General features: G+C 40.5%; 1 protein-coding gene across 1 annotated transcript in view; it reads right to left on the bottom strand.

Annotated features, from left to right (window-relative positions):
- The window catches only part of LOC144818669 (stimulated by retinoic acid gene 6 protein-like), a 651,836-nt gene that overhangs the window by 171,944 nt on the left and 455,710 nt on the right, over positions 1 to 24,182 (bottom strand). The window contains exons 12-13 of the mRNA XM_078676317.1: positions 21,652 to 21,733; positions 75 to 123 (exon numbers count right to left, since the gene is read on the bottom strand). Coding sequence (XP_078532443.1) covers positions 75 to 123; positions 21,652 to 21,733 — 131 coding nt within the window. The remainder of the gene's footprint in view (positions 1 to 74; positions 124 to 21,651; positions 21,734 to 24,182) is intronic.

Below are 24,182 nucleotides of genomic sequence, written 5' to 3'. Positions count from 1 at the left end.
ATAAACAGGTTAAAAAATAGAAAAACCCAAAAAGCATTGTGATTTTAGAATTATATATATTTTTGTTAACATACCCCAAAGGATGTACGCAATTTGCCAGCCTGAGTATGTTGCTATTGCAGCCTGTTTGAGTAAAAGAAAATCATTTGAAAACATAATCTCACACGATGGATGTTACTTTCCTAGGTATTGTTAAGGCATCTTCCAAGTTTCTAAACACAACGCACAGCACAACGCACAGCAATTGACAGATATTCAAGTTTTCCCTGCAAGGTTCCTTGGAAAGAGCAGTCTACTAATGATCTGTGATAAGGTGTCATCAATATCATTAGGCACTGCACAAATTCTGTCTTTGCCACGCATCCCTGAGCAAAGACAATATCAGTGAATTTTCTGAATGGTCAAATATTGCTATATTAACTTTTTCATTCTGAGGGTCATTCATTTCCGTGTTAAAACAATTACAATCGCTCTGGAGAGATAGTCTTAATTTATCTGGATCGATTAAATCCGACATCCAGAGGTTCAGAATTTATCCCCTGATCAATTTTGATATATTTGACCTGCTGGAATTTAACGAAGGGTACAAACTTTATTGCACCCAGCGATTATCACGTGCCGCAAACATAGCAGCACTTATAATTGCAATCTCTGTGCAAACAGGCTCATGTGCAGTGATCACAATTATATGGGCCTGTTGTAACCAGCCCTTGGTGACTTTTCTGTAGTCAGACAAAGTATAGTTCAATAATTTCCTTTGTTAGTCATGCTTTAGCCGGTCTAAAGGAAATGTACCAAATTGCCGTTTTTAAAATATTTATTCCAAAAATAGATGGGAACAAAACCTGGCCCATAAAAAATAATACCATTGAGAATTAACTGGCATAACATTTAGCCTTCGCCATTTCATGCATCTTTGCTTTCTTTATCAAATGTTAATTCGTTCTTCATATGTAACACAGCTGGATATCCACATTTTAACACTACTTTTTTACCTTCCAGCACCCACTCTTCGCTCTCTTTAAGCCCTTTTTAGATCTAAGGTAGTAAGAAAATTAGCTTCTGCAATATGTTGGCTGAAGGCTGGTGTAGGTTACTCCTCTAGCAACCCTTCATTTCACTGCAGTGTGTTAGCAGACTGTATGTCTACCAGAATAGCAGTCTTGGAATGGAATTTCTTCTGCATTTTGAAATCTTTGCAGAGGTTTCTTCTTAAAACCCTTTTCTGCGGCAGGAAAAAACATTTTGGTAACTCTGGCGTAAATTCTGCCAATGCTTGCTTTGCATGGTGGAAATTCTCCCACCAGTGTGAGCCCTGGAACTGTACCATGACTGTCAAGATACATTGCATTTGCCCGCACTTTTATTCTCAACATGAGGGAGGCCTTTCCCAACCTGTTGGATACACTTTTCTGTGACAGTCCAACACACCTTCCCTGCCGATCTCACTCTCATGGTGCACTTGATCGGGAAGGCAGCAGTTTACCTTGCTGAGGAAAGCAATGAAAGCATCTACAAGTATGGCAAAGTGCTGAAGACACACATGGATGGTGTTCTATTATTTTGCAGCTCCTCAGTTATCACCCTCCTATAAAGCAGGCAATAAAAACGTTTCCCAGCTAGCTAGATCCAGTGAACTCACCCTCATCATCCATACTTGATACCTGTTTTAGTTTTTTTTACTTTAATTTTTTTTATTGCTTTATTCAAAGTTTACAACTTGCAACTAATACCAACGACAGTTCGGCTTAGTAGTACACAGCATGAAACAAAAGGAAAATATATGACAGTTTATATTGGTCAAATAGCACACACAGTTCACAATGGCAATCAATACTAATTGACATACATATGCAAGAAGTCCTGCACGTCCAAGTGCCTCATTACATTTATAGCAAGTTATACATCCTGAAATGCCGAAGCAGGTCAAGAAAATCCCCACATCAAGCTGCAAACAACATAAAATTGGCGATATAATGATAGGTGTGCCATCACACAGGCTGTGTTTTCAAAAGGTAGGATCTCAGAGGGTCCCTAAAGTCTCTGGGTGAGAAGCCAGCGGAAGGGTTGAAGCATAGGTCCCAGACCAATACTCAAACAGAGACGTCCGTTGACCAATCCTGAAATTGTGGAGCTCCCTGTACCCCCTCACGTAATGACCACCCTATTTGTACCCAATAGTAGACCCATGGCCGTAAATCTGTGAAAATACCTAGGTACCTCCTTGACATAACCCAACAAAATAATCACCGGAGTCAGATGAACAACATTATCTGTCATGTCTAGCAAGGCTGTGCCCAGACAAATCCAAAATGTAACCACTTCTGAGCGGGGCCATGCCAAGTGAAAAAAGTCTGCCCGAGTCCCACATTTCTTACATTTAATATCATCTGTGCCATAATATCACGCAAAGTCTGAAGGTGAGAGGTATGCTCTTGATGCAAACTTGTAATGTAGAAGTAGGTCTCTACTGTTAAGAGATACCTCCTGTCTTTGCTTTTTTTTAATTTTATTTTTTTACTTTATTTATTATTTTCAAGAAAAACACCGGGAGCAATGGAACAAAATGTCGAGTTTGAGGAAACACATTAGGTGAATATATACCAAACATGAATCAGGAAAATAAACAAATCAGGTTAGGGTTACAGATCAATGGATAGCATGAAAAAAAAAATATCAGGGGAGGAATAAAATAAAAAAAAAGGGAAAAAGTTAATTTTAATGCAAAAGCCAGTTCTCAAAAGGGGCCCAGTTCTTAGATGCCACTAAGCGCCTTCTCCTTCCCCTCAACAGAAACACTGATGATTCCAGTTTATACCATGGAAGCATCCTAGCTTTCCACTGGCCAAAAGTAGGAGCCTCTGGACTTAACCACTGCGATGTTATACATAATCTAATCATTGCCATTGCAATAAACAAAAATGATCGGGCGTATCTTGTCCTTTCAGCAGCACTTGAGTATTCATAGCCCGTTATGATTAACTCCGGTGAGATCTTAACCTGAAATGTAAGTACCTGGTTAATGAAGACCTCAATTTCCTTCAAAAATAAACTCAGGTTAGGGCATAAATAAAACATATGAATCGCATCCGCTGCAAAAAATGTACATCTAGAACAAGAGTCCCCTCTAGCACCTCCCCAGCTAGCTATCTTGGCTGGAGTATGATATAAGTTAAACATAGCCATATAACTTTGGGTGCGCAAGGGCCCCGAGACTAAGACAGATCTGGCTAATTCAAGCGGAAATTTCAAATCTACTATTGGGACACCGAATTTATCAACCCACTTAATATTCTGAGTGTCCACATCGTCCGGAAGCTCAGACAAAAGATATTGATAGAGCACGCTTATTCTAGGTTTTTTCCTAATTAGTTCTACAAGAGTAATCTTATCATATATATTAGGATTTCTACAGAGATTCTTATCCAAGAACCTCCTAACCTGCAAGTATTTAAAAAAGTGATTAGAGTGCAACTGAAATGTGTCCTTCAAAAAAGAAAAGTAGGCCATCTGACCATCCTGGGCAAGATCACCAATTTCCTTAAAACCCACAGAGCGCCATTTGGTCATTATCCCATCATGGAATGTTGGTGGTAACAAACCCGAGGCGCTAAATGGGGTATAAAAATTTATTTGAGATAGCCAAACGAGAGCGGATTTTCTGCCAAATAGAAAACAGAGCCCAGCAGATCTTAAATTTTGTTTTCTTGAAATAACTTGGTTCTAAAACACGTGTTAGGACTCCCTTGGCAGCATCACCGAGCGCTAAGTCATAGAAAGATGGGCTAATGCACAAAGGGGTATTGACCTTATCGCCCATCAAAGGTGAGCCAAAATGCTGTATCATGGCAGCCCAATAATAGTATAACAAGTTGGGAACCGACCAGCCGCCCCGCTCCCTAGGGAGATGGATCCACTTCGCGGCTCTTCTTGCCCTGCGATAGCCCCAAAGAAACTGTTGACATATTCTTTCTGCTCTGACCAGTGTTACCTGAGGGATCAAGAGAGGGATGGCTCTTAAAAAATAAAAACATTTTGGTAGGACTATCATTTTCAAGACGTTACATCGTCCAAAGGGGGAAAGACGTAAGTGATCCAGCCTCTCGAGCTTGATGGGAAGGGAATCAATTATAGGGAGATAGTTTAAGTCCGAAATCTGATCCACCTCGGCGGAGATTTGAACCCCCAAGTAAGTGGCTTCTGTAGCAACAGAAACCTGCAAGGGGGGCATGCCTGCTGACTGGATGACTTGGGTTTTTGTTATGTTCAGCTTGTAGCCGGACATAGCCCCAAATTGACTGGCAAGAATATCTAGGGCTGTGAAAGAAGGTCCGACATCATCAGTTGGTACAACGATATTATCGGCATAAGCCAATGCCTTATATTCCACTCCCTGGACCCTGACTGGAGAGATACCCTGGCATGTTTCAATCATATTGAGAAAGGGCTCAATAAATAAGGCAAATAGCAGGGGGGAGCAGGGGTAACCTTCTCTGGTTCCCCTGCTGATGGTAAAGTACCCCAGCTCTTTCCCTGAGATACGAATTGCTGCAATTGGGGAGATATAAAGCGCTTGAAGAGCCTGGATGAACTCAGCAGCGAACCCTTTCCAGCGCAGTACGGCCCACAGGAACCCCCAGGAGACCCTGTCAAACGCCTTCTCGGCGTCCAACAGGATCACCCCGATGCGCCCAGTCAAGCAAAGCAATAACACGCCAAATGTGATCGGTTGTGTCCCTACCAGGAATGAACCCGAGTTGGCGAATTGAGACCAGGGGAACTATAACCTGTGCTAGATTTTACTATTGGTGTTAATAAGTGCTATTGGCCGATATGAAGAAGGATTCAGCTTATCCTTGCCTTTCTTCTTAAATAGAACAACAGTGCCCTGCCTCCAGGAATCTGGAATGACACCGGCCTGTGCAGCCCTGAAGACAGCGAGCAGATCCTGTCTCAATACTGCTGAAAAGGTCTTATAAAACTCTAAGGGAATGAGATCAGGACCGGCGGGCTTGCCGTTACCTCCTGTCTTTGCTGATAACAAAATTTCCATAGTTCATTGGCGATACCATGACTCAGATTGTTCTCCCATGCCAGGTGGGTCCTGGTGGCCTCTGAAGTCAAACGCTCATCACCGCAGTACATAGTCTGGTAATTAATTTGTGAGATAGCAGATTAGACAGGAATACTGTTAGAACAAATTATGTCGGAGGCTCCTCCTGGAATCCAATAAACAAATGGCAAATTTCTTAAGAGAGTTTACCATGGATTAGCACATCCAACATTGTAGCCGGTAATTCACCCAAACAGATCGCCTAGTGTCTTAGTGTCTCAATGACCTTCCGTGCAAGAACTCTTGGCAGTTATGGGACATCACTCAACTGCAGCTTGTGATAGAACTTAATAGGCACCAAGGGACAGTACAGGGTTGAGACACCACACAGAGAAGCCAGTCTATTTCAGGCCCAAACAGTGCAGTGGACAGTATGGATCTTTCTGGATGGTCTCGGAAAAGGTCACAAATGGTGCAGCAGGCAAGGGAGTGGGGGGAATCAAGCATCTCTTATGAGGGTCCGGTCGATAATTATGAAACCAATGATGAATGAATTGTATCTGTGCCACCAGATAATACACTTCGAAATGTGGGGTAGCAAGGCTCCCCGTTGTGATATGGAAGCTGCAATGTGGTCAAGCCTATACGGGATTGTGGACCCACCCACGCCAATTTGATCATGTGTAACCGTAAGAGAGTGAAGAAGGCCTTATTTAAGGGGATAGGGATATTTTGAAACAAGTGAAGCATCTTATGCAAAACAATAAATTTCATCAAGTCCTCCCTTCCTGCCAAGGACAGGGACAGGGTGATCCAGCGATCAGCTTGAACCTGCAGACTGTCCATGCAGGGACCATAATTTTCTCGGGTCACGGTGGGGATGTCTGTATGGTAAAGAATGCCTAGATATCTGATGGGCGTAGTTCGCCATTGTAGCAGAATCAACATTTCTGGTTTAGTGGCATTGCTGGTCAAAGGGACCATGGTGGACTTGTCCCAGTTAATCTGCAAGCCCGACCAGCGTCCAAACTCCACTCAATCCTCAACAATAGGAATCAGATTGACCACTGGATCCCTGACAATTAGCATAGCATCATACATGGATAATAATTTGTGCCACAATCCGATGCTCACTCCCCGTTGACAATGGAATTCCCTCAAGGCACATGCCATGGGTTCCACAGTCAGAGCAAAAAAAAGGGGCAACAGGGGGCACCCCTGTTGCATCCCTCTACCAATTTGAAGTGGTGCAGAGAATCCACCATTCAGACGCAACTGAGATGAAGGGGCAGTGTACAAAAGCTGGACCCATTTTACAAATGCTCGAACGAGGCCTAAGCTGGACAACACCATAAGCAAAAATGCCCATTCAACAGTGCCAAATACCTTATTGGCATCTAAAAACACAGTAATAATTTGCATGTCTTGGTTCACCTGATGCATGAGAGCAAAATTGAATGAAGATTATCCACCGTAGATCATCCAGTTATGAAGCTGGACTGGTCGGGGTGGACCAGACAAGACATTAGTGGGAGCAGACGATTTGCCATGATCTTGGTAAGGATCTTACGGTCCTCATTAATAAGTGAGAGGGTACAGTTTGATTCACACCTGGACGGGGATTTATCAGGCTTAAGAAGAGTGATTATAATAGACCTTCGCATTGTTTGCGGTAAGAGACCTGCCTGAAATTCCTCCTCATAGAGCGCCAGTAGTAAAGGCGACTATTCTGCAATATAGGTTTTATAACATTTATCAGGGAGGCCGTTGTTCCCCGGTGCGTTCCCGTTTCAATTGCATAACAATGGTTTTCATCTCCACGACAGTCAGAGGCTGACAGAGGAGCTCGCGCTTCTCACGATCCAGCCATGCCAAGGTCAACCTATTTAAATAGACATGTCTGCGGGAGTCATCTGTGGCTGTGAGGTGTATAGCCATTGATAAAAGTTTACAAACATCTACAGTATATACTCAGGTTTTTATTCTTTTCCATCAGCTGTATCCAGATTATAAGCATTATTGGAGGCCCATTTAGGCTTTAGTAGCTTAGCCAGGCTGTGCCCTGTACTGCTGCCCTCTTAATATCTTCTAGCCCACGAGTATTTGCCCAATAACTTCATTTCCCTTTCAGCCTCCTCATGAGATTTGAGGAGGAGCAAATGCATGGTATCTAAAAGTTGATTATCCTTAGTTTCATCATATCGCACTACCATGGAACGAAGGTCATCCTCTAGTTTTGCAAGTTTACACCTGATAAATTTAAGGATGCTGTGCCCCTTAGTCATACATTCCCTCCAGATAACAACATTGAGGACCTCCCAAAAGTTAGCAACAGAACTTACAGGGTCCTTATTTATAGTAATATATTCATTAATTGCAGCCCGAATTTGTTCCTTAAAAAGAGTATCCAGTAGGTTTTTGGGTTGGAGGCAACATAGCGGTTGACATTTATATCTGTTGGCTACAGCAATATGCAGCATCACCGGAGAGTGAGCGGATAAGGTTTGGTGTAGATGCTGAATAACCCGGTCAACCCAGGACATCCTGCAAGCCCACCCAGAAATCAAGCCTGGAGTAGGTGTTATGTACAGAGGAGTGGAAAGTGTACTCACAAGACCCCCGTGTAGAGATCGCCACAGATCCACCATATCAAACTATGCCATTATATCGACAAAGGTAGAGCGGGATTTGGCAAGGTGGCACTCATGACAGTCACAGCAGTCTAGATTAATGTCTAAATCAAGGTTATGACCTACTCCCCAGATAATTGAATGTGGTTAGACTTCCAGGACATTCTTAAGGACGGAGAGGAAGAAATCAGGGCAATCTATATTAGGCCCATATGCATTCAAGAATGTAACATGTGTGCGCCCAATAAACCACTGCACTAGAAGATACTGGCCTTCCTGGTCAACAAGGGACCTAAGGTGGTGGAAGGGAATTTTTAAACTAATTATAATGGCGACCCCCTCTAGAGTAGGAGGCGTAGGATGCTAAATATTTAAAGGGGCCCCATGTTTTAAATAAACTGAACTTCCTCACAAGTAATATTTGAGTCTTCTGCAAATAGATTATGTCAACCTGATGCTGATTAAGATATGGCAAGACCTGGCAGCACTTCTGGTGATTATTAAGGCCTTTGACATACCAAGTAATACATTTGAAAGGAAAATCAGTGTGCCCGTGTGTGTGCACCTTGAGATTTAATGAATATAAAGTTGGTGAAGATGCTTAAGAATGCTATTGACATGATACCAGATGATGAACAATGCATGTTGTATTGCCAAAATGCCTGAAAACCCCCCACCAAGTCCCACTGACATCCCCAAACACGAAAGTAAATCAACCATAGAAGAAAAGGAAACATGTTTGCAAGATATACTACAAATTACAAAATGCAGCATGAAGCTGGGGATGACCAGAGCACAAATTAAAACAAATATATACCATCAGCCAACCATTTGACAAGAGCACAGTGCAGATTTCAATACCCAGCAGAACTCAGATAAGGTGAACATTTGGAGCCCAACAACATGTCGGAGAGACTACTCCAAACATTATTAGTGCAAGTTCAGTCACTTTGGAGAGAATTCCGGGCCAAATAATGGCAATGACCAGAGTGGCTTAAACGTGATGGCCTGGGAATGGAAGAGCAAGTGTGGACAGTCATTCCACCTCATCCAGAGAGGATCTGGTGTTAAATGTTAAGTAAGATGATGATGTTCCTGGTGATGAAGACTGCTGCAAGAACATTAATGATGCAGCGGGATCAGTGTAGAACTTTTTAGTATCCTGCCCATGTTAATGTTATGCCATTTTTACCATCTGCTCAGCCAGTGTGCTTGTGCTGTGTGCTGCATGGAATGTTGGAGTGATAATGTGCTTCGGAATGTTGGGAGCCTGTGAGGTGAAGTGACAGTTGGAGAATGGGCTGAGCAGCAGGCAGGATGCTCCTAGTGGGGCTGCTCTACAGAACTTAACTACCTGCTGTACTGGAACTATCTACATGTAACTATCTTCAATAAAACTTCATAACTTACATCCTACCTGCGTGGACCTCATTACTATATTGTTTTGGTGACGAGGATGGGATACAGACCAACGCGTGCAAAGCACAATGGCCTGCATGGGATTGTTTGGTGGGTTTCGTGTGCTCATCATTTCTACGTAAATGGGCTCTGGGTACACATCTTCAGTTGTTCATTGTTCAATTCACATGTGTTATCTTACACTTCTTCCTTTCCTACGTAGGGAAGGCAATGGGTTCCAGTTCTATTTGCTCAGAGTACATTTGCCTACATGGGCTACTTATGGTTTCTACCCTCACACAGGGCATTGTTGTATGGGTGGTAGTCCCATTCACAGTTGATGCGTAAAGGGGGCTCAGTGAATGTTTCTTTGCAGTTCTGACAATTCATTCATTCCATCAATCACGCAGTTGAACTTTAAAATTAAGTATGCTTCTTTTTGCAACAGTAATGTCGCCACATCTCCTCCTCGTGGAAGAGTCTTTATTCCTGACGAGACCGTCCACTTACAATCTTTTTCAGTATGGTTGCATTGCTGAAAATGTTGAACCATTGGAGCGGTCACTACCTTTTGTTTTATTCTCGATCTGTGTTGCGCTAGTCTTTGATTGATTTGCTGGTTCGTTTTCCCAATGTATAGTTTGGGGCATGGACAGATTATTGCATATACCAAATTACGACTTTTGCGATTCGTAAATTCTTTGTGCGTCCATTTAATGGTGTTATACTCAAACAGCACTCCTTCCATTGTATTTTCACATGAGACACAGGTCCCACATTTGTGGTGGCCTTCAACTGGTTTTAACCTCCAAAGAGTGCGCAAATCTGTTTTTGCTTGACTTGGCCCCATTTTTGCTCTGACAATCTGCTGCCCTATGCTCTAATTTTCCTGAGTAAAAAAAAGAGTTTTTTCCATTGGAATCTCTAATCCGGATATCAAATGCCAATTTTTCAAAATATTGATTTGAATCTGTTCGTATATGGGCCATAGGTTGTAATACAGACCAACCGATACATTTGTTTCTTCTCTTTTTTGTTCAGCAGTTCCTCCCTAGGTGTATACCAGGCTCATTTAGTAGAATGTTTCAACATTTTACCTGGATAGCCTCTTGTTTTTAATTGATTACTTAGAATTTCAGAATGGGCCAAAAAATCTTCTTTCCTTGAACAATTTCTCCTGATTCTGAGCATCTGGCTATAGGGGAGGTTCGCTTTTAGACTTTATGGGAGATAGCTCTTATAGTGGAGAATTGTATTTTTATCTGTTGCTTTACGGTGTAACGGTGTAACGTCAAAGCGTTTTTGGCCCATTCTGAAATTCTAAGTAATCAATTAAAAACAAGAGGCTATCCAGGTAAAATGTTGAAACATTCTACTAAAAGAGCCTGGTATACACCTAGGGAGGAACTGCTGAACAAAAAAGAGAAGAAACCAATGGATAGGTTGGTCTGTGTTACAACCTATGGCCCATGCACGAACAGATTCAAATCAATAATTTAGAAAAATTGGCATTTGATTAGAGATTCCAATGGAAAAACCTCTTTTTGCACTCATGAAAAATAAGAGCATAGGGCAGCAGATTGTCAGAGCAGACATGGAGCTAAGTCAAGCAAAAACAGATTTGCGCACTCTTTGGAGGTTAAAACCAGTTGAAGGCCACCACAAATGTGGGACCTGTGTCTCATGTGCAAATACAATGGAAGGAGTGCTGTTTGAGTATAACACCATTAAATGGATGCACAAAGAATTTACGAATTGCAAAAGTCGTAATTTGGTATATACAATAATCTGTCCATGCCCCAAACTAGACATTGGGAAAACGAACCAGCAAATCAATCAAAGACTAGCGCAATACACATTGAGAATAAAACAAAAGGTAGTGACCGCTCCAATGGTTCAACTTTTTTCAGCAATGCAACCATACTGAAAAAGATTTTAAGTGGACGGTCTTGTCAGGAATAAAGACTCCTCCACGAGGAGGAGATGTGAAGACATTACTGTTGCAAAAAGAAGCATACTTAGTTTTAAAGTTCAACTGCGTGATTGATGGAATGAATGAATTGTCAGAACTGCAAAGAAACATTCACTGAGCCCCCTTTACGCATCACCGGCTTTTTCGAGTAACTTTAATAATTTGTAAGCAAGGTTTAAATCGATAAACCATGACCGATAAAGAATTGATTAAGTCCTCCCTTGTTGTATAAAGTTTGTTGACATCAGGGATAAGCGTGTTTACTTAGAATCGAATAACTAACTACAACTCCCATAAGGCATACCAAGGAATGGAGTCAGGTGATTTAGAAGGCCACTTTCAGGTGCACATGAATCACAAACATAGCAGAACGCTACACGCAACGTCAGAGACAGAAGCAAGAGTTAAGACTGCCGAATGTAGCCAAAATTTAAGAGGTGAGAGCATCCGACCACGACAATGGTCTAACTATTGAGAGTTAGAACAAGTAGTCAGTTAACAAGAGTCTCCAATCTTTTTTTGCGTTAGAGATTGAACGCGGTCGCAGCCTCATTAAGGAGATGCGTCCACACGGAGGAGACTTAAAGATTCCAAGCGTATGAAAACCGCTGTGCACACAAGTAAGGGTTTCCAAATTATAAGTTATCTCCAATGTTCGAGTTGCTAGATAAGAAACTAAAATTTCTTTATTAAACACAACAGATAATGTCGTGGGAATCCAGGACCGTGTTTTAATTCAATATCGGTCCGCACCGCGAATCCCTGAATCAACAAACACAGTAAGTTTGAGTGTTTTTGGGAGTCCTCAAGCATGCAATGCCCGTAATTTAATGAAACAAGGAGACAATTGAATGTCCCTTCTTATTCACCCGGGTCTTAAAAAAGTTTACAAATTGTGAAAATGGACGATAAGGCGTATCTGGAACACTAAGGTAAAGCAAGTCTTAGAAAGCGCCCAAAAAATCAAACAATCAGAAAATAGGAGTAGGTATTTAAAAAAAAAACTTTTCTTTTTTAAATTATCAGGTACCCAGTGTTGCCCTGAGGAAAAACCCGAACAATTGGACTGGGTTTGGAAACGCGTCGGCATTTCCTATGAGAATCAATTCTCTCGATTCACTAAGGGCCTAGAAGCAAAAAGGGTGGCCAGTTTCATTGGACACATTTCTTAAAAATAGCCCGTTGTGAATATATAGTCCTAAAGCTTAAAAAAGAAATGACAAGACAGGACTAGAGCATAATGTTTTTCTGGTGCACCAAAGTATGATTTTTTGAATTGATGAACTGATGAACTGTAATGTATTGATTGTTTCAAATTTGAATGTATTTATGATTTATTATGCACAATTAGTTATTTTTGAAATTGGAGGTTGTGAAGTGTAAAAACCTCATATGTAATGCATTGATGTATTTTATGCAAAAATAAGACAAAAATAAGTTAAATAATACACGAGCTACACAATTAACTTGAAGCTCGAAGTTCGCTGAAAATAAAAAGCAGCTTTGATTTCGAAACCAGGCGCTTGTGTGTTTACTAAATTACAGTGTCCTGCCTGGTCCCGTAGGACATAACCCCTTTTGTATAAAGTCATCTCCAGCATAGAGCAACATCCATCATCTAAGTGCTCTCCAACTGACCTTAACAGAATTCTCACAAGAGAACTCCTCACAGTAGAACCTCAGCACATTCTATTACATCTCCACAGGCTGCTCTACTGAACTTAACTACCTGCTGTACTGGAACTATCTACATGTAACTATCTCCAATAAAATATCCCACCTGAGTGGACCTCATTACTAAAAACTTTTGTTTGCCCTTCCAGTAAAATGCAATTTTGCTGGGTACAACATGCTGTAGGCTCTTCCATGCTCTTGCAGTTTCTTTTTCACTGACAGGAATTTTCAGCAAGCTTTTTGGACTGATTGCATGAAGGCGCACTTCCTTAGCCTCTCCCGCCAAACAAAGCACTTGATCAATGTCTCTATAATTTAGAAACTTAACAATCATGGGTCAAGTCGAGGGGCGAGAGATTGATATACCCTCTCGATCACAAAGGACTCAGAGAAGCATTCGGCACCAAACAAAGCGATGATGAGCTTCTCAATGTAATCCTCCATACGCCCCATAGCAGTAGATTCAGGAATGCCAAGAATTTGAACATTGTTTTGCCTAGATCTGGTTTTCAAATCTTTATTTTTCAGTTGCACCTTGCAAAGCTCAGGTTTTAAGTGTGCCAAAGTCTTGACCTGCTGCGTTTGCACGTCTTCTATGTTGGAGATGCGCTGTTCGGTATTCGATATTCTTGTGTGCAGTTTGTCCATAGGTCTTTCAGGTCACCCATGCGCCTAGTGAAAAAATTTATGATCAACAACACTGAGACTGGTACGCATGTCCAGTAGGAGAGTTTTAATGTCCTCCTCAGGGGAGAGTCACCCCCTCCCCGGCTCCCCTATCCTCTGGAGGGTGGTCTTCAGATGCCTCAGGTTGCCGCGCCTGCTGTCTAGACTTAAAAGTCAGAAGCTGTTGTTCAGCATCCGTTTTGTGCATTGCTAAATTATATATATCACCAGTCAATTAGTAACCAACAATAGAAGGTAGGGTGCCAGGAAGATGCTTGTGAATAACTGGATGTCAGGCCAATGACAGGGAATACACTTCCCCTCAGCTAACACAAAATGCAGCACCTGCCATAGTCGATTCCAAGCAAGAGTTACACAACGTTTCAAGTCTCCAATGTTGCTGTGGAGAAAACAGGTGGCAGAATTATGAAAAATCCCATTAGCTGTGCAGCAGGTAGCAGCAGAGAGCAAAATAAGGTGTGCCACACTTACTGGCCAACCGGAGAAGACGGAAGGCAAACACTTCCCTACCATGTGTCAGTACTGCCTATGACCGGATGTAGTGCTAGCATGAGCCGACTGGGCCTCCCCACTCGAGCCCTGGGATGATGTAAGTAGGCCCGACTATACAATGGGCTGCTCCACTGCTGAAGGCGCCACCGGCTGTGGTCAACCCTTCCCACGCCGACGGCTTCTCACCACCATGATCTGGGTGGTCCAGTCCAGCGCCAAGTGGCGTACCCTCACAAGTCAGTGGCATTTGCAGCACTGCACCGCAAGTGCCAGGAGACCAGGGTGTTAGCCTGGCATCACAGGCCCAGTCCAGGTGGTCTTCCTCCGACTCTCATCTGTTAGGTGTCCAGTGGGCCAAAATCATTTCCGCCAGCCCTGGCTATCAATGGTTGGCCACTCGCATCCCAAAGCCATCAAAAAACAAGTGGCAGCGCAGTATTGTCAGTGAGGATAGTGGTCTGGCCGGCAGAGCTCACTCAAAATACCGCCATTTTGGATCAGTGCTAAGCTGCGCCCCCAATTAAGTTTTTATTTGCAGTCAATTCTGTTTGCTTTTTCAAAGTTTTCAAAATCACTGGATGTTGGTGTTTACATTTATTTTGCCATAACATTTCATGAAGAGAGGCTCTCCAGTATTTATAGAGACTATTGCTTTATTTCCCTCCCTCCCATGTTCACTCCTAGTATCAATTCTTCCTTCCTTGTTTCCTGAGCCTCATCTATTCCTTCTACCCTTTACTTGAATTTGTTCTTTCATGTAACAGTTTGTTATTTCTCTCTCCTCCCTGTCTGTCTTGCACCAAAATGCCTCTTCCCAGAAGGACATTGCCACTATATATCAAGCACGAGTATGGCTAGTAATATGTTTGCATCACATTCAGATTTGATTTCAGCAGATAAGATATTAATGGTGAACATTTAATGCACCATCCTGCTGCTCCTCTGTTTAGTCAAATGGCAATGACTGACTGAAAAAGGATTTTTTACTAAGGATATAAGGTATATGTTGTGGGGATTTCTCTCCCATATTATTCAAAGCACATGTTACATTGACCATTTCTTTATCTCACAATTCTGAGGAAATGTAATCTGGATCCCATTTGAGATAACTTAGGAGTGCATATAATCATACGTAGTCAGCAAAACTTCAGAGTATTTAATCATACTGAGAGTGTGATATTTCATATTTAAAGTAGCCCACAACTAAATATTGGTGCACAGAATGTGATTAATAAAGTTATGTAACCCTTACAAATGTTGATGTGACTGGAGAAATTATAATGAAAATGTCTTATTGTGAAATTATTAACTAGGATGTGTGCAACTAGTATTTAACATTCATACATATAGCCTAAATTAATCTTGTGTATGTATAATAACAATGACACTTTCATAATTCGTTGTATTATATTAATTTTTATGAGAAACTGCATTTATTTTATTTTTGTAAAAATGGGCATGTATTTGTAGTGTAGTGCACTAGCCAAAGTCGCCAGTTAAATTGAGGCCTAATGTGTATATTAGCCTAACTTTATGTGTAATTTTATTTTAGCCTAACCTTCTCTGTATCAGTGCAAGCTTGAGTTGTAATCTTTACATTTTGTCTGCGTTTACCCTTCAATGCGGAATGCTTAATCTCATTTTGTTTCCACTGCAGGTGTGGCTAAGCCTCATTAGTTGGAATAAAAGAGTTTTGTCTGAATAGATAACAAGGCATGAGAAGCAGGAGTCAGCTGAAGTAATCTCAGTAACAAACAAGGATAGTAGTTCTCATTGGAGGAATGACCCAGGACGAGAGAAGATTACGGCTAATCGAAGTGGGAAAGGTGGTGAACGTATACAGTTGTGCCAGAGCTATGGAAAATTCCCAAAGAAGAAGCCATGTGGGAACATCAACTCAACTGCAGCTGATATGATGTGCTGCACTTAATGAGGGAGAGAGTCTATCTTAAGTTTTCACAGAGAGCAGACACATGCTTCTGCTAGCTTCATACTACTAGCCCCATTGTTGGAGTGTTTTCTACTGAATACTCTGATGGCTGACACCGTTCTTCTTTCTTTCCTGATCATGCCCATACCAAAATACTTTTAATTTAAGGTTGTCCTTGTTATGCCAGTGTAGGGAAAGATAGCTTACTCATTCTCATTAAAGAGAATCATCTGATGCAATTTAACCTTCATTTCTTTTTCCTGATCGTCTGCATTATAATCTTGGAGTTAGTTATCTGCTTTATACTATATAGGGTAAATCTCTTAAGGAGATTTGGACTTATTCTGATCTTTTTGTACTTATATATGATTGTTCTGAGATTGATCTACATTGATTTTTTTGTAAATTTATAATGAACCCATACTAAACTCAGTTCAAGTCATTGAGTATATTAATGTGTGGCCACATTGGTTGCACTGTATTGAGATTAGCATAACTAGTGATTTTTCTCTCCACCGCTCACTCTTCTAGAAAGACTAGTCCCTCTAGAGAAATTGTGTAAATGAGTCCAGACTTCATCAGCACCAAGAAAGGAATAGAATAATGCATTATCAATCTTTGATCTGTGCCTTTCCCTGCTGTCCTTGGCCATGCAAAAAAAAAGCTGCTGAGGAATTAATGAGCAGCCTGCTTACTGCAAGAGTTTTGATGACAACAACATTTACTGCTATACAGAAAACTGCTGAAGCAGTAAGAAAAGTTCATAAGCTGCAGGAGAACATTGGTTGTTTGACTGAATAGGTCACTGTATGGATAATTGAAACTAGTGCAACATAAGAGGTGAACTGCTATTTGTAGCAAGACTACAAAGCAAAATTTCATATTTCGTGAAGATTTCCTTTTCTTGTCCTGGTATTTCTTACACTGGTGGGCTGTGTCCACTGGCTATTTGGCCCAATTCACCAAGGTGTTGCTGCGACATATTGTTGTAATACTATGGCCGGCTCCTGGATTCCAGAAGTAAACCAGTAATTTGGGAGTAAGTCAGGGTACTACAAATGTAAGTAACATCTGCTCACCATCCAATATGAGTGACTCAGGCTCATTGTGTTTATTAGGAAGCCAGTGAGATGAGAGCTAAGTAATGACTTCTGCCAAGCATATACTTTTTGATTGCATGAAAGCAATTCAGGGACTGCCGTGCTCTGTAAGCAGGGTTTAAGTGAGTCGCATCATTACTTTTATTTGCGTTCTGTGCAGCATTTCCTTCAAATGGACTGTTTTTGTGTACTTCCCATCTTGTACTAAAGAACAAGTACAGCTACTATGTTGGAATTAAATGCAGCAATGCTGATAAAATCGGGCGGAAACCAGAGGACGAAGAATGTAATGCCAACATGTCAGGGAAGGGGAATTGGAAATAAGTCCTAGGAGCCTAGGGACATGTTGTTGGTCACAAGGATATATTTGGTGTTTTAGGCTAGATTTACATAGCAGGAGCAACATTCATAGAAAAGTACACCAAAGCAGTGTAAATTTGGCTAAATTCGGTGATTTTCAATTTCCACTATAAAAAAATATTTGTTTCAGTAGGGTTTTGTGGATAATTATCAGTTTTAAATGTATTCCAAAAATCTAAATCGTACTTTAATTTGTCATTTTAGTAATAGCAACCCTGTGACTCTCACATGAAACAGTTGTAATTCTTTTACTTTGTCAGCAGAAACGTTAGCAGGGCAAATAAATGGAACCTATAACAAGTGAGTCCGGTCCATGTGTTTTTGGAAAATGCATTTTGGTACCCCCCTTTTTCCCAGCCCCCACTTGATGGATCACCCTGAAGCAGTACTGGATGGAAATGAGGCGGATGACCTTTTTTGGGAAAATGTCATGAAGATTCATCAAAGGGTGCCAAAGTTATTAGCAAAACAAAAAATGCTCTTCCTATGGAAACTCTGACCAATATATCACTACACAGTGGTGACCATTACTGTGTAATACATATACACACACACATATATATATTTATAACGACCATCCTTTGACCATATATATATATATATCTTTTCTTATATTAGAAAACAAAAGTGATAAAATCTCCATAAAAATGAATAATTTAGACGTGTTTTTAGATTTTTTTTGTCATATTTATTGTATGTATTTATATATAAATAAGGGATTGCACACAGCACTTTAATTAGGCAGCAGTTGCATTTAGGTAGCAACACGCAGCACTTTAACTGCTAGATTTGCACATCAATCATGGGCTTTAGTCAGTTATTAGGACTGATAAAATATTTATTTTGCATAATTGGCAGAACGTTTTCTGTAGAGCCCTGATTATTTTGAGCAATTGTATGAACCGATGCTGAGAATATATATCTCCAAATCTCCAGATGCTAATATCTCCAGAGTTGTACACAGCTGACGCCTCAACAGTCACAGAGTGGGAATTTGGCTTATCCTCACCAGACGTCACAGCATTACCCTCCCCCGGATCATCTGGTAGGGCTGCTAAAGCAGCAAACCTATTTGTGTACTCTAATGCCAGTTTCACAGTATTGTGACAGGCGGTGACTAAGGTTTCGACTGGTGGTTCCGGGGCTACTATTTCACCTTCAGGTAAGCCCATAGCATCCACTGGTGAAGTAGTAGGTAGAGTGGCAGCACAAGGGTGCATTTTACGTCTCAAGAACATAGGGGCCACTTTTCCAAAGTAACATCCACTCTTCCTTCTTTCCTTACCGAGGGTACCATGTTTACAGTCCTGATGTAAGAGTACTATTATGCTTACAATGATCTTAAAATGACCAAGAACAGCAGATAGATTTTTGTGAGTTTGGCTGTTTAGCAAGCAATGCTTCTCATTAATGTTAATTTCAGGTTAGAAATCATGTATACTATAATTCAAATCAAAGACTAAACATGCAAGAGACTGAGTATTAGAGAAAAAGTCTATACCAGGTCTTGTCTGTCTTAAGAGTGTTTGTAATGAGTATGAAGGGTCTCAATATTGGTGCCTGCCTGATCGTCCTCTCCGACTCCATCCTCTTCAGAGGTGTATCAGGGATTATGTGCTTGTTCTTGAACTTCTTAAGTTCCTTGTCAGTCATCCAACATATCCAACTTTGTCTTTCTGCTGTCTTTTGCTGGGTGAGCAACAATCAACTGAAGTGCAATGCTAAAAAGACTGAGGTTCTTAGTGTAGGACACAACTTTGATATTAATCTGGAAGTTCACTGGCCAGAAGGGGCTTCACCATCCAATATTTAAGTTGAAATGGTTAAAAACTTGAGGATCAAATTTGACAAAAATGTGTCATTCCACAATCAAATCAACTCAGTGATTGGTACGTGATTTGACTTCTTGCTTATGATGAAACAATTCCTGCATTTCCTTTTAGTTCAGCCTAGTATTACAGTGGTTTTGGTAATGTGCAGGCTGGGCTATGTCATGCTTTATACGCTGGTTCGTCGCAAAATCAGGTGAGGAAATTACAGATTGTGCAGAATGCTGCCACCAAGCTTGCTCTCAGTCTTCCTAGAAGAGAGCACATCACCCAACATCTGCGGAATTTGCACTGGCTTCCTGTGAACAAGCTGATTTTATTCAAGACCTCTCTGCTTACGCATAGAGCGATTAATATCTCGGGCCCGGATTTCTTATTATAACCCTTTGAGAGCCTTGTGTTCCCCTAATAACCATCTGGCCACAATTCCAAGGTTTCGTCTTGGTAAAGCCAGTGGATGCTCTTTCTCCTTTTTGGGCCTGGTGGGCTGCAACAATCTTCTTCTTACACTGCACCAGACAGACAATGAAGGATTATTTAGGAAGAAGCTCAAGACATGGCTCTTTGCTCAGTAGCCAGCTTTCATTTTCTCTCTTGTCTGCTTCACCACTCAGAGCGGGCCACTCTTTTGAGTAGACGTACACTCAATAAATCACTATAAATAAACATAAAGATTAGAGATGCTGTATTTTTGGTCGGGTTGTTGGTAACAACAGGCAGCTAATACCAAGCAGACTGTACCTCACAGTCTTATATGTGGATGAGAACACCCTAAACATATCATCGCAGAAATGCACACACTCTGGTCATTGATGGAATCATTTGGAGGGCTTGAACAGCCCTCCCTAACTTACGCTAGCAGTGCAAGAACATTTTAAAGGCAGACACCACTACAAATATGACTATAACATAAGATACAATAGCCCTGCCTTGAGGGTGTGGAAGTCCGAGTAGATAGACTGTTCGAGTATTCATCTCCCCATCACATTCTCACGTTGCCATATTAACGAGTACCTCAGTCTTGGAAACCAAAGCAAGAAACGTTTGTAAGAGCTGCAGAATGTTTGTAGCAATAATGCTGTTATAACGAGGTATGGCTAGGGTCTCTGGTGAAATTTACAATGTATACCATGTTTAATTCAGCCAAATGCGGTGACTGTCGACAACATTCTCCCCCAGATGTACTGCACTTAGGAAGCCGTTTAATGATGTATCAAGGTCCTGATTCACAAGGAGAATGACACATTCGCACGTGTTGAAATACTTCAGTGCATGGCTGCAGCTTTATGATTTTACCTTATTTACAAGACTCAGGATTAGTATGTTTGGGAAGCTGCTTCAATCACTCCTTTCTAGCTAAACAAACGAGTAAGTTATGTGATTGTTTTAAAATAATGCTATTTTCCTATCGTTGAATGGTGTGCATTGTACAGTTTTGCATTCGGTAAAGGAAGCTACATTCTGTAATTGCACATTACTTTCTATTTTTTGCCTTCACAGAGAAAACATTTTCATCGCGAGTGGAGTTTCGTGTACTCTGTTTCACCTTGCGCTCTGTAACAGGATGTACACCTCTCTTTTCTTGCAGCAGATCCTGAAACTTTTTGAATGGTAGCACAAATCACGGTAGTGGACGTTCACAAACTTAGAGGGCTAACGATGCCTTATTACCTCCACTTCCCACCCCTTGCATATGAGTTACATTTATGTAAAAGGTATGCATTGTGGCTTACAATGCTTTCACTTTGTCTTTCAAGATTCTTTTTTTCATTCCTTACGTGAGGATATGGGCTTTTCCAAGCGGGGTGTTATTTTTTTATAAGACCATTGGCATATAAGTGAACAAATCCTTGTCTCACAATTAGTGGAAGGACACTGCAGCACAGAATCATTGTATTGCAATCTACTGAGTTACTGATAGCATAGGTTTAAGGGTGTGTTCAGAATTCATTTTAATATCATTCCAGGGAAATACTCAATAGACAACGCACAGACTTTGATGTAATAAAATACATATTGAATTATAAATGAAATACAAAATAAAATGTGATTGCCATTATGTTGTAACAGGATTTCTCGATAAAGACCTCATCAGGATGCCAGCATACTCTGTTAATTCGGGTATTTATCAGGTGCAGTATAGCCGCCCCTTTCTCAGTTTGTGTTACTTGTGAATTTGTGCATGGGGAACCTGCAGAGTGTGGCACTTGTGCACAGGTTGGAATCTACAATTAAGCACAAAGTATAGTTTGTCCACAAATCAGGATTTCCAAGGGACTCATAATGAGGCGCTTTGTCAGAGTCTCAATGAAGTATAGCGTCTCCATAGGCTACAAAGTAAAGCATTTACCCTTTGTAAGAATTCATAATGATTGAAACAAAGATATTGTGATCATAACTCTGTCGAACATGGGTAACTAACTGAGAATAGTAATATGCCATCAAAAACTTCGATACCCCAATCATACCATATCTTTACGCGAAACTCTTTAATCCTATACATTATGAGATAATGAACACACTCACCACACTTTTTTCAGGTGAAAATTTGTGATATTTTTCAGGAAGAAAATTTTTCGTTCCTGCCCAAAGCCGCTTCATGTGTTTTCTAGGATAAAATACAAACAGTGAAAATTTAGCACTAACTACGAATCATAATAAATCATTTTTTCAGAGAGTTTCCTAATGAAAGCGAGGCTGCGTCAATGACGGTGCGCTTTCATAAAGGTACAGCATGAGCCATGGAGACACGTTATTAGCCCTGCTGACAGAGGGGCAACCAAGACCATATATCTAAGATAATCAGATGCCCCCGATTTTCCGGGACAGTCCTAATTTTTCACCATCTGTCCCAGGAGAATTTAGTAAATTTATCACCAGTCACGGTTTTCAGGCAGGGTTTCCTGAAGACAGAGGAAGACAGTTTTTCGTGTGTTTCAGCGCAGAAATAATGAGCAACAGTGAGCAAAAAGCAATTTAGTTAACATGGATGATACTGTATTTAATAAAGTTAGCATTTTCCTCACTTCTTCGTTGTCTGTGTTCTTTGTATGTGAGTGGACGCTAATAATTGAGTCATGTTATGCCCCTTGGTGTGGAGTGTGATGTTTAGGTGCTGTTGAGACTACTTAACAATTCCATAGAGAAACAAGATATTATTTTATAAGTCAGAGATAGAATAAGCACTGTTCAATTATTAGAAGTATTTTGTAAATGGACGTGTGGAAATATTTCGAATTTTAAATGCGAAAGTTTCCTTGGGTTTCACACATGCTATAGCAGTAGGCATTGGTTTGGTATCAGTATTCGATTTTGTAATAGGACTTTAAAAACAGATAAGCAAAATCGTCATTCAAGAATATAGTACACATTGATACAATTTGCACAGCAAGTTGCTGTTGGTGGTTTTTTTAATTAAAATTTAGATTGAACATTAGAAAATAAATCATGAGAACAATGAATGAACTCTCATTCGGTCTAATGCTTATTCATTTACAGGATTAAGAAAGTGCTTGATAATCATGTTTCGGTTGGATGCTACAGTAAATTAGATTCAAATTGGATGGAGATTGTAAATACTGGATTTTGTTTACAAATACAAATCATGGGTGACTTAAAATGAATTCCTAGTAGGTTGTCTTAAATACATCGGAAAAAAATTGGACACAAATCATCATTGTGCTTTTTTTTAGAACTTCAACCAGAATTTGATCATTTTGTATTTGCAGAGAAAAATGTTGTGCTGCAGAGTGCTTTAGCACTGGAAAATGTTTCCATTATCCTGTTGGAGACTTTTTCACTTCTATTTGTGTGTGCAACCCAATGGAAATGCAAAGATCTATGTTGAATGACAGATGCTGGAAGTGTGCAAAGATTCATCTTAATACAGTGCTTTCCAAACCTTTTACACACATGACTAGTTTTTAGGATGACAACCGTTTGGAACCCACTTATCCTTACTGATATGAGGCAGGGGCTATAGTTTAATGTAGTAGTAGACTTGTTTTCTAAATGCTAGGAATTTCCAAAATTTCTTGTAAATGTCACGATCTTGACCACACCCTTGACAAGTCTTTATCTGACTGGGGCCAGGATATTGATATGAACTTAAAAGTGGCAGGTAGTTAACTGCCCTGGAGGTAGAACACTTTTGATAGTGGAGTGTTGGCCTGTGACATCTGTTCACTAAAGTCAGAAGGCTTCTAAAAAATCTTGGTGTTTATATCATTGATCGTAGCAAGTTTGAAAAAAGCCTTATGCAATACAGAATGGGATAAGGTTTCATATCCATTTTTGTGTTAAAACAAGGCCCATTGGTGCATTTTATACTATATAAAACTGCCCAAGGGCATTGGCGCACTTTACATGATCAGCAGATTGCATTGCATAAGGTCAGATTCATTTTATTTGGGGCACAAGGTCATTAAGTAATTTGCCCAGAATCAATACTGTGACTCAAACCTGATTCCTCAGACCCAAAGTCAGCAACTCTGGCCATTAGGCCATATCCATATTTCTCAATTTAGGTGTGAACGTCACAAACATGTGGGATGATTGTGTATGATTATGTGAGCAGATTCTTTGTTGAAATTGACTGTGAAGTAAAACAAACAGCAGCACAAAATACTGTAAGGTTCACCCAGAGTCTTTGTTTTGGAACATGATCACCATTGTTTTAAAACAGGACTTAGGGACACAGTTCAGCACCTTTGCACCAGTTGTGCTGCAACAATTTTCAGAATGGGGGTGATGACATCAATGTTACATCACTGAAGTCATAGCTATTCAATTCAATTCAATTCAAAAGACCTTTATTCGAATTTCATAAAATCCATAAAAGTACAGCATAAAAACAAACAGTCCCATTTCATTAAATACATCAATTTACAGTTATCATAATCAAGAAACTTTTTTGTTACACCTCTCATAGATCAAGTTTTCAGGGATTTTCCATCATTTTGCGTACGCGAGATATCAGTCTTAAGAAAGTGCTTGTGCGAAAGGTTAGTTCATCTGTATCCAGTGAAAGCAACATAAAATACGACTCACCTAAAGAG

This window comes from Lissotriton helveticus, chromosome 2_1 (genome assembly GCF_964261635.1).
Source record: "Lissotriton helveticus chromosome 2_1, aLisHel1.1, whole genome shotgun sequence".
Lineage (NCBI taxonomy): Eukaryota > Metazoa > Chordata > Amphibia > Caudata > Salamandridae > Lissotriton > Lissotriton helveticus.
The sequence above is the reverse complement of the archived record's forward strand: the minus strand, read 5'-3'. Positions and strand labels throughout refer to the sequence as shown.